This window comes from Monodelphis domestica, chromosome 2 (assembly GCF_027887165.1).
Source record: "Monodelphis domestica isolate mMonDom1 chromosome 2, mMonDom1.pri, whole genome shotgun sequence".
In the NCBI taxonomy this organism is placed as follows: Eukaryota; Metazoa; Chordata; class Mammalia; order Didelphimorphia; family Didelphidae; genus Monodelphis; species Monodelphis domestica.
Genome location: NC_077228.1, coordinates 359,771,351 through 359,783,912, shown reverse-complemented (window position 1 = coordinate 359,783,912; position 12,562 = coordinate 359,771,351). Strand labels below are relative to the sequence as shown.

At 34.0% G+C, this 12,562-nt stretch overlaps 1 protein-coding gene across 1 annotated transcript in view; it reads left to right on the top strand.

Moving 5' to 3' along the window:
• LOC103096518 (uncharacterized) overlaps positions 1–11,479 on the top strand; it is a 60,973-nt gene extending 49,494 nt beyond the window's left edge. Inside the window, exon 3 of the mRNA XM_056814732.1 lies at positions 10,257–11,479. Coding sequence (XP_056670710.1) covers positions 10,257–10,473 — 217 coding nt within the window. The 3' untranslated portion in view covers positions 10,474–11,479. The remainder of the gene's footprint in view (positions 1–10,256) is intronic.
• Positions 11,480–12,562: the final 1,083 nt, after the last annotated feature.

Genomic DNA, 12,562 nt, shown 5'->3' with positions numbered 1-12,562 from the left:
TATTGTGCTCGAAGGAATAATAAAGTTGAGGAATTCCATGGGGACTGGAACAACCTCCAGGAATTGATGCAGTGTGGGAGGAGGAGAACCAGGAAAATATTGTACACAGAGACTGATACATTGTGGTACTATCGAATGTAATGGACTTCTCCATTAGTGCAATGCAGTGATCCTGAACAACTTGGAGGAACCTACAAGAAAAACCACTATCCACATCCAGAGGAAACACTGTGGGGGTAAAAACATCAAAAATCAACTGCTTGAATACATGTGTGGAAGGGATATGGTTGGGGATGTAGACTCTAAATGAACATCCTAGTGCAAACAACAACATGGAAATAGGTCCTGATCAAGGACACAAGTAATACCCATGAAATTTCGTGTCAGCTGCGGGAAGTGTGGTTAGAGGGGAGGGAGGGAAATAAAGTGAGTATTGTAGCCAAAAAAATAAAAGTATATTTAAAAAAACTGTCACAAAGCATGCAATGATTCAAAAACCACTTGAACATCCTTGTAGAGGCTGTCTTCCTCCTAAAATTCCACATTTATACTATGTTTCAGGATTGGGATTTGTCAAGAGCTTCTTCAATATTGCTTCATTTGTTCCTTATAACAACTTGGAAAGATAGCATTGTCTACTATCTCCATGTTGTAGAGAAGAACACTGAGTCTTAGGAGAAATGACTTGTATTGGATTGCACCACTAATAAATAAATAGTAATACAAGGACTTGAACTCTCATCTACTGAACCCATATCCAGGACCTCTTCCCTCTGCTATATTCCCAGCTACTGCAGTCAATAAGATGCGTCCAAAATCCATTGCTATTTAATAACCATTGATTAAAGGATCCTTTAAGGGTTTAATCACGGTAAAAAATAGTTCCATACTATACTAGTATAATGATAAAAAATTCTACAGACCACTTTATTTCCTATATAGTACTTTCTTTTAAAAATTGCATTTGTGTTTCATAGAAAGATACAGTTCAATATTAAAAAAAATTCTCATTCTTTCTTGATGTCTTTTGAAGTCATTAATTTTCACTTGCCCAATTCTAATTTTTAACTATTCATTTTCTTCACTGAAAAATCTGGTCAATTCTACTTTTTGAGAGGTTATTTTCATCAGTGAATTTTTTTCTACCTCTTTTTCCATTTGGCCACTTTTATACTTTAAGATGTTATTTTTTTTAGCATTTTGGGGGCCTCTTAACAAACTCTTAATTGTCTTTTCATAATTTGCCTTCTCTGTTTTATTTCTCTGGTTAATTTTCCTGCTTTCACTGTCATTTAATTTTTAAAATCATTTTTAATTCATCCCAAAATTTTTGTTGGGCTTGTGTCCAATTTGCATTTCCCATTTGATAAATTTTAATCTGCTTGTTGTTGTTTTGACTTCATAGACTTCTCCTGAGGTTGTGGCTTGATCTTTTCTGTCACCATTATATCCTTTTGTGGTCAGTTATTTTTTGTTGTTTGCTCATTTTCCATCCTATTTCTTAATTTATATCTTTATGTTAACATTGGGCTCTGTTCTTGGTGTGTGGTGGGGTGGAAGAACACTGTCCCAAACTTCAGGCTTTTTGCACTTCTCTTTTCAGAGCTAGCCCTGGGAATTTGGTAGTTTTTGGTGCTTCCTAGGTAGTGTGATCTGGGGAAAGATGAGGCTACTAATGTCCTGGTGTGCATTCTGTTCCTTACCAGGAAGGGCCCTTGTTTCCTTGAAATGCTATTGATACTACTCACGGCCCTGATCCCTTAGGACTGGAGGACATACTGCTCCTCATAGCTTCCACTCCCTCTTGACTGAAAGTGTTCCTCCCTGTACTTGAAATATGATCCAGAAATGGATATAGGAAACAGTGTCTATTCCCACATTTAGTAATAGCAAAGGGGTCCCCTAGAGTCTCTTTCTGACTAGTTGTCTTGGCCTTATACCATCTCTATCATGGAAACACCCAAAGCAGCTGCTACTCCTATCTCCACTATTCTATTCTAGTTTCATCATTAATGTTTCATCCATGTGGACTCCAGGCCAGTCTCTACTTGATGTCACAGTTCTCTTTCTGGCCAAGTCATCTTGGGAATGGAAGAACATCTCACTTGGACTTTTTGCTGGCTTTATCATTCTGGAATTCAATTTGAGTTGTTATTTTAAAGTTATTTGGAGGGGAATATTGGGAGGGTTCAGCTCGGCACTTTCTCTATTTCATCATATTGGCTCTGCCCCCAGAAGACTCATGGTTTTTAAAAATATGTTTTTGTTTCTAGACAACAGTCATTTTCTGATGTCTCCTCTTTGTTAGGAATTACAAATTAAATCAATGAAATAATAACTGACTCTGATAACAACATTTCTTACCTATAGTACTTTATTCACTGAGTTGGAGGATGTTTTATTTTCCTTTCTCCTAGGTTAATATTTAATCTGTACATTTATGGAGTTATTAAAATAAAATATGATCTAACTTGGACACAGAAATTAGGATCCTTCAGTTTAGCAAAATATATTAGTTAAAATTTTGAATTTGGTGGAGCAAATTTGGAAAACATCAGACATTTATCTTCATTTCTAATGGGGATATAAACTAGTTTGGAGTATTGGAGACTTAGTATCTTTGAGCTGAATAATTAATATGGAGGTCAAAGTAAAGCATATCCTTAAGTCTTTATCCTTCATTCTTCTGTTTTTATGTGACACAAACTCTAACTTATTTGTTTAATAGAGTGAGTTATTTGGGTTATTTATATTGTATTATGATGTCTTCATGTGCTTAGTGTATTTGTTTTCATGACTCCTAAATGTCTGGAATGTTTAGAAAAGTAAAAAAAAATATTTCTCTATATGACAACTGTTTTGCATATTTGAGATGTCCAATTTACATTTGTTTCTTGAAGGCTTTGGACCAGAGAAGAACTTTATAAGCCCAGATAATTTGCATGTACTTTAAGAAAAACAGAAGTTGATCTAATTGAGTACTTCTCCAATTACATTCCCAGGAAATGTCTACTTAGAGAATAGAATGATTTTGATTTTTCAACCTGTAGACTGAGATATGACCCTAAATAAAACCTTTGTATCATTACGTGGGAACAGGAAAGTACATTCTGGTCTTCTGCCTTTCTGCGTCTACCTTACATAGGGGTTTCAAGAAGTCAATGTAGCTTTAACTGGTTAAAGCTTAAATTTAATGAGATGATAGCAAAGGATTTTGGGTCATAAAGCTGATGTATCTTTCTTGAGTTCTCAAATATTGTATCAATTGTTGGAGGCTTCTAAGGGTAATAAACTTGCAAAATTGGGATCTGGGTATTAATTCACTATGCTGAGGTGATAATGAGGATGCCATGTTGCACTGGTGGGTGTCAGATATTGAAGTGTGGCACAAGGTGCTGGGGACAGGCTTACCTATTAAAGCTTAAGCATGCACTAAGAATTTTGGGACACTCTATATACTATATACATTATCAGTTGTGTTTCTACATTATATCAACTAGCTCACTATTAGGTGATACATTGGATTGCTTGTTGAACTTGAGTCAGGAAGATCTGAATTTGAATCTTGCCTCAGACACTTTTATTTATGGACAAGTCTCTTTGTCTTAGTTTTCTCATCTACAAAAAATGGGGATATACCTATCTCAATGGATTTTTTAAAGGATTAAATGAAATAAAGAGTAGTGAATAAGCATTAACTGCTTACCAATTGCCAGGCATTGAGCTAAGTGTTTTTCAAATATTATCTCATTCAATACTCATAACAATCTTATGAAATAGGCATATTATTAACCCTTAGTTTAAGGCTGAGAAAACTTTGGCAGAAAGGTTAAATGATTTGCCCAAGGTCATGCAATATAATAATAAGTATCTGAGGGCAGACTTGAACTCAGGTCCTCCTTATTCCAGGCCGAGCATTCAATCCACTGTGACACCTCACTAAGTAACATATGTAAAATGCTTTTTAAACTTGAAAGAGCTGCATGAATGCTAGCTATTATTTTAACTGCATAGAGTTATATGCAGTTATGCATATAACAATGCAGGATGGAGTTTACACCTTAGATTCATTGGGATACACTGCTACTGGTCCTGCCATTTCTCTGCCACTCTATCAAGGACAGAATTTGGAAGAATCTTTCTTAGGGATCTGTATTATCTGGTGGGGATAGAGGGGACCAATAAATAGCTCAGGCATCCTCTTTCAAATTAGACATAATGGATTTGCCATCTGTCTCTTCCTAAATTAATTTGATAATTTTTCAGCACTCCAGTTGGCATTGCTTGTGTAGACTTGACTATTCAGTTCTCATTATAAATCCATTGCATTGATGTTTTTGATATGTTCATTTGAAAATATGGATGCTGGGAATGGATTTATAACACCATTGTCATTCATCTCCAACTGAAAATGGATGCATCTTTATGTATCTTAATGGACAAAGCCCATAACAGAGAAATGAATCTATTATTCAAGTATATGAAATCTTTTCTTAGCTGAATAACATGAATATAAACATTGATTTTTTCCCCTTAGAGGTCAGAAGGGCCCAAGTAGTGCCTCTTCTGGGCATTCAGGGGAGAACAGCTTCTCTCTCTCTCTCTCTCTCTCTCTCTCTCTCTCTCTCTCTTTTTCTTCTTCCCATTTTCCTTTCTAAATACTTCCACTTTTATTTTCATTCTCCTAGTAGTTACAGAGAGTGCATTTGATCACCAGGAGACTTTATCATTCCTACCATTAGACAACCCCCAAATCTGGGCATAAGTGGACTTGATGAGTATTCGAATTATAATTTTTCTGGATTTTAGCCACTGTTTCTATGTCTTTGCCTGCATAAAGTAACTGGCATCTGAGACAATAACAAACTCTTTCCAAGAAGAAAAATATCATTATTCTTCTATGAAAAAGCTTACAAATCCTCAATGACTTGGCCAGAGTCATGTGGCAGTTAATGATAGTTGTAGAAATAGAATTCCAGACTTATGGAGTTGTGTTTTGATTGTCAGCCTCTCTTCAATTCATATAACTACATCAACTATCTATGTACAGCTAGGTCAGATTTAGTGTAAACAATGAATCCCATTATTTGTATTTGCATTGAATATTTCCATCAAGTTGGAATCAATGACCATATTTTACATAATTATAACTTTGAATAGTGTGAAGTTGAGTATATGTGACCATTTTAGGGCATTAATTTTTTTAAACAAATAAATGCCTAGTTTTATAAGTGCTCAATGTATTCTCTCAATATATTAAGCTATTTAAAGCTTTTAAAATGCACTAAGACTTTGGGGATACCCTGAATATATATATATCCCACATGCATATATATATGTACACATATACATAATATATTACACTCAAACACATTTTAAAGAATACATATATGCATACATATGTGTATATATGTACATTCACACACATAAAATCCTGGTTCTATGATTCTACCATCACAGTGAGCTTCCCTTCTGAAAACTCCCATGCTTGGTTTTGCAATTTATCGTCCTATAGAGTTGTCAGTGGCACTGGGAATTTAAGTGACTTGCCCAGGGTCCCATAGCTAATATATGTTAGAGTAAGTGCTTCAACCTAGGTCATCCTGACTTCAAAGTTGGTCTTCTATTCGCTTAGCCATGTTTCTCCTCCAAACTATTCTATTCTATTCTATTCTATTCTATTCTATTCTATTCTATTCTATTCTATTCTATTCTATTCTATTCTAATATAATATAATATAATATTATATTATGTTGTTATGTTATGTTATATTATGTTATGTTATATTATATCATATCATGTTATATCATATCATATAATATCATATCATACCATATCATACCATATCATGCCATATCATATCACATCACATCATATCATATCATATCATATCATGCCATATCATGCCATACCATACCATACCATACCATACCATACCATACCATACCATACCATACCATACCATACCATACCATACCATACCATACCATACCATATCATATCATATCATATCATATCATATCATATCATACCATTTCATACCATACCATACCATACCATACCATACCATACCATACCATACCATACCATACCATATCATATCATATCATATCATATCATATCATATCATATCAATTATATAATATCATATATTAATTATATCATATCATATCATACAATATCATATCATATCATATATTATATTATGTTATGTTATATTATGTTATATCATATTATAATGGTGAAAAACATTACAACTGTATAAGGAAGGGCTATGATATTTTACATTATTATTCCAGTGCATCTATATTCTCAATAATGTGGGTATTTCCTCCAATAAGGCAGATTTTAATTGATTCCTTTCTGTCCATCTTTTGTAATTCTTGTTCTTATCTTTCCCTAAATTTTCCTCAGAGGATCTACCCAATGTACTAGGGAACTTCTTTATATTCTCTTGACATTATGTGTGTACCAGTGAAGCATACATGCTTTTCATTTATTTCTCTTCTGCTCTTGCTCCATGAAATGATACTCTTCTTGAAAAATAGTTTTTTTTTAATGAATTGTATCCATATAAGTTTCATTGCCTATAAGGGGAAATGATGATAAACTAATGGTACTCACTTTGAAACTGGTGTTTACATATTTATTTGTTTAGTTAGTCAAGTAGCATTTATTAAGCATCTATGTGTGCCAGGTATTGTGGCAAGCAACAGGGAAAAGAAAGGCATATATATATATATATATATATATATATATATATATATATATATATATATATATATATATATATGATAAATTGGATTAGTCTCAAGAAGGAAGGCATTAGGACTAAGGAAGACTGGGAAGGACTTTTTTGTAGAAAGTGGTACTTAAGGCAGATAGGGAAATTTTGAGGCAGAGATGAGGAGAGGGAGTATTCAATGCAGAAGGAGTCAGTGAAAATGATTAGAATCAGGAGACAAGTTCTACCTGGCAATAAAATAAATTTTGACATAGACAATAGAAAACTGGATGATTTTTTCAGTTGGGTTGGGACCACATTCTTCACCTTAAATTTTTCCTGGTATTGATAGCTGGGTTGTAGTTCCTCCACCTGTATCCTCAGTGTTCTTTTCTCCCATGACTTCTGGCATTTGGATCCCTCTTCAGCCAGCATCTTCAATTCCTCCTTCACTTGCACAAGTCTAGACCATTTTGTAAAACAAAACCAAAACACTTGTTTGATTTTACTTCTCTCTGCGGCTATCATCCTACTTCTTCCTTCCCCCTGACAAATTTCTAGAATGAGAAATCTACCATTGTCATGACTATTTTCTCTCTTTTTTCTCTCCTCCCTTCAGCTTTTTCCTCAAATTCTTTTTTTTTAAAACCCTTACCTTCCATCTTGGAGTCAATACTGTGTATTGGCTAGGCAATGGGGGTCAAGTGACTTGCCCAGGGTCACATAGCTAGGAAGTGGCTGAGGCCAGATTTGAACCTAGGACCTCCCATCTCTAGGCCTGGTTCTCAATTCACTGAGCTACCCAGCTGCCCCCTCCTCAAATTCCTGAAGTACTTTTATCACTATGTTATCACTATATTAAAACTTAACTTTGGAAGGAGATCATTGGCTTCCTTGTTAAGGAGTTAATTGATCTTTTCTTAGTTCTCCTACTCCTTGAGTTCTTTGTGGCATTTGACATTGTAATTGAATCTGTCCTTGAAATTCACTCTTTTGGCTTCTATAACAGGACACTATCTGGATTCTCAGGTCTTTCTATCTCTTATTTTATTTACATAATATTCTTTTCCCCTTTCCATGGCACAAGGGATAGCCATTCTATAATTCAGAACTCTACATTTATTTCTTTACATTTTCTATCTGTTGTAGATATTTTAGATTCACCTTTGATTCTTTCTTTATCTTTATTCCTTGAAATAAATCAATTACTAAGCCCTTTTAATTCTTCCCTTCAAATGTTTCTTTCAGCTATCCCTTCCTTTTCATATCTTCAGCCACCATCCCAGTTTATGTTGTTATCAACTTATTAATGCATTTCTACAGTAACCTATGAATTGCCTCCAGATTTTCCCCACTTCTAATACACCCTGAACATTGGCACTAGATCAATTTTTTTTCCTAAAATACCACTACCATTATCACATCAAAAGAAAAAAAAATAAACCTGCTCTGGTTTTTCACTGCTATACAATAAATTCCAAACTCTTGATCCTAGCACTAAATACCTTCCATAATTTAGTTTCAGCTTATCTTTCCAGCTTTATAATCTACAAATTCTTTATGTGAACTCTCAAATTGACTCAGTCTTCTGTTTAATGAATACACCTTACATTTTTCCATACCCATGCCTTTATTTATGTCTCTCACTATCTCTGCCAAGGCAAATCACATACTTATTTCAAGACCCTACTAATGGCATTTCTGGGCTAGATTCCTGAGACTTCAATGAATTTAGAATCTTAACATCGACAGTTTTACATCTTGGAATATTGCCTAATAACACATATTTCTACTTTAAAACAGGAGTGTTTAAAGTATCGGAGATATAGGATTGAAATAAACATTGACTAACTTTGATACTTTCATAGACACCTTTTTTCATTGATATAGATATTCGGCACTTATCTTTGCTTCTTAGACTTCCTAGTTTCTTTCAAAGCTCAACAAAAATTCTAACTTCTGGATGTATATTTTTCCTGTTCTCTAAGCTGTTATGCTGTACTTATTGTATTATTATATATATATATATATATATATATATATATGTTATTTCCCCTAATAGAATGTAATCCTCTTGATGGTAAGGATGCAATTTTTGTTCTTGTATCCTCTATGGCTAGCACAATGCCTGGTGCACAGAAAGTGCTGAATAAATGCTTGCTGATTGATTGAGTCACAAGATCTGGATCTACCTTGGTCTGACTATGATTGCTCATCATTGTTGGGTACAAGGTATAATGTCTCTGGATCCATCTATCCAAACCACTATATAGGTACTGTTTAACCACTTCAGTCTTTCCTACCCGTTTCCTGTTTCTGGACTAAATTCTCAGGTGTTGCTCATATATTCTGTCTTTCATTTCAGTAGGATTTGTCTAAATCAAATGGTATTCAAAACTCATGTTGCCAATGGCTACCATTTCTCTCTAGCAATGAGACAAAGTATTTACCCCCAGGGCCATTTGTAGGTTTTTTTTCTTAAGAAATCATGCTAGTCAATATCAATGTTGATTCTTTTAGTTATTTTTCATTTCCCATTTTTCAGCAAGACGAACTCATTTAAACAAATGGGTCAGGTTTGAGTTGTTTTAATTACATGCCATAAACATTTGCAAAAAGACTACTATGAAAACAATAGCAGGTTGTGTGCCAACTTCTGTTGCAAAGAATAATGAGGAAGATAAAGTCAAAAGGGAACTCAAAAAATTAAGTCCTCCAAATTATAGATAGATAGATAGATGGATTGACAGGCAATTTGCATTAAATTCACTACATTATGAGATGACCAACTTTCCCTGAAATGATGTTTCTTGTTCACTTTGTATGCATGACAAAATAAATTCTGTCAACTGCAGACATCTGCATGATTTCTCTCTCTCTCTCTCTCTCTCTCTCTCTCTCTCTCTCTCTCTCTCTCTCTCTCTCTCTCTCTCTGTCTCTGTCTCTGTCTCTGTCTCTCTCATAGCAGCTAGTAACTTCTTGCCTTATCATGGTGATGATTTCATCCTTAAAAATAGAGGAAGTCACAAGGAGAAATCATACTCTGAATAAGATTCTTACTGACACAGAAGAGCGGGTGGATTTGATAGTAATGCTAGAAAACTTAGGTGGAAGTGATACTATTCCTTGTGATGGTGGAGAAGAAATTGGGGCATACTTTAATATATATTCTATATTTCTGGAAAGCAGATGAGAGAACACATATATGAGATTCCATAGACTAAGATAAGGGAAGTCAACTCAGGAGGGATGAGAATAGCTAGAGAATAAAATTCTGAAGACTCAGAGAAACAATTTCAATGATGAGAAAAAATTATATTTGTTCAAAGAGTCTAAAACTCAGAATGAACCAATACTGGTAAAGGACGATAAATAAAATGAAAAGGGTTTCAGAAAGACATCTTGGGAGGAAAAAGATGGTTCAGAATAGATATATCACTTTGCTTTGGTTGAATGAGTTGATTACAACTGATGACAGAGAGTTAGGCAGAGATGCTCACTCTTTATTTTGTTTCTGTTTTCTCTTGAAAGGAGAATGACCTTTATGCTGAAAATTAAAGCAAAGATGACTACCAGGGACTCAATACCCAAGATAACTATGGAGACAGCAGGAAAATACCTCTCTGCTCTTGAAATGAAATCACTTGGATCTGAAGAACTGCATCTTTGGGTACTGAAAAAAGTGGAAGCTATAATTGATGAGCCACTGTCAGTGATATTTGAATCATCATGGAAAACAGAAGAATGACTAGATTGGAGAAGGGGAAAATGTCCTGATTTTTATTTAAAAAGGAGTTACAATGGAGTCTAGAAAGTATAGACTAGTGAATTTAACTTTAAAGTCCTGGGAAAATTGGAGAATGAATCATGAAAGAGATGGTTGGGATATTATCTAAAGGAAGTGGTGATTACAAAGTGTTTTGTCAAGAACAGAGCATTCTAGACTGAACTCATTTAAAAAAAATCATTACTAAATTAGAATTATTCTGTAAATGTAGTTTACCTAGATTTTGGCAACATGTTCTCATACAATTTAAAATGTTGTGTTTTTTTATAGATGTTTTCTGGTTTTAGATCATGATAGCTTTCAATATTTTCTCTCCTCTCCCCCTTCCTTAAAATGATTTCAAATTAAAAAGATTTTTTTTGATGAAAAAGAAAAAGAAGAGTAAACATATCATGATTGATGATATATTGAGAAAACATAAAAATATATGCAATGTGCAAAACCCACGGACCTCCCCCCCCCAAATTCACTAATGGGTAGTTTGAGGGTGGCCTCCATATCTCATCATTTGAACCATGTATTCTTTATAGTTTGTTAATTCACTTTGATTTTTTTAAATGTATGTCTTTTCATTCATTGTGTTGCAGTCATTATGTATATTGTTTTGTTGGTTCTACTTACTTCATCTACTTTAGTTCAAGTAGCTCTTTCCATGCTTCTTTCTACTTATTACATTCATCATTTCTTATGAGTAATATTACATTATATTCATGTAGCAAAATTTGTCTACCTATTACCCAATCAGTGGGCATTTGCCTTGTTTCCAATTCTTTGTTTTGACAAAAAATGTTGCTTTAAATATTCAGTGTATACGGAGACTTTTCCTCTTATCAATCTCTTGCTTGCAGTACAAACCTAGCAATGAAATTTCTGGTCCAAAGTCACTTTATCTGAATAATTCCAAATTGCTTTCTAAAAATGATTGTACCATTTCACAGTTCTACCAATAATAAATTAATAAACACAACATTGACTTTTGCTGTATTTTATCATCTTTGCCAATTTTCAGGGTATGAAATGAAATCTCAGGTTTGTTTTGATTTATATTTCTTTTATTATTAGTGATTTGGGAAATTCTTTCATGTAGCTGTGAACACTTTTTAATTTGCAAAAAATCTCAGTTCCTACATTAGTAACAGAAGAGGCAGAAAAGAATCATTGCTCTCTGGGGTCAAGTTGAACATGCCTAATATTTTAATTTAGTTTTTTAACTTTTAAGTATTTGGAGACAGTGATTGTGTCTCTCTTCAGCCTTTATCAGGCTTTAGTTTGAGGTTACGTCATTCCAAATTCCTTGAAGCTAACACATATAGTCATTCTATTTTGCTAACTAACTGAGAAGAAAACATGTTTCTCATCCACTTGGTTTTCCCTGGGTGGATAGTTAGTCCTACTTCTTTTGAGTAACCATGAATTTTTTAAAGGAGGTTCTGTAGTGATCTAAGGCTCAATGTTATTAGCACAATGCTTTCTATAAAACAGAACAAAAGAAGACAAAAAGGTTATAATTTAGGAATTCTTTATGGCAAGACCCCCTTCTCTTGTCTTTGAGATAAATTTCTGTTTTCAAAAAACTGGTTGTTGTTTAGTTGCTTCAGTTGTATCCATTTTTTTTTTTGTGATCCCATTTGGGGTTTTCCTGGCAAAGATACTGGAGTGGTCTATCATTTTCTTCTTCAGTTCATTTTACAAATGAGGCACTGAAGTTAAGTGATTTATGCAGTGTTACACAGCTAGTAAGGATATGAGGCCAGATTTTGAACTTGGGAACATGAATGTCTTCCTGACTTCAGGCGCAGTACATGATTTATTGTACCATGCAACTGCCCAAGTAAGTGAGTTTGTCTAAATTAATTTTTACTCTTTTCTAATTTCACAGGAAGATTCTTTATTGTTTTAAAACTGTATATTGTGAGTTTTCTCATAAAACACCTACCGGTAATTTTTACTAAGATTTGTTCTGAAGTCCTATCATAGCTGTCTATGAATAAGCATGTCCATATATAGATCAGCATGTTACTTTATGTACTTTCCATAAATTTACATTGAC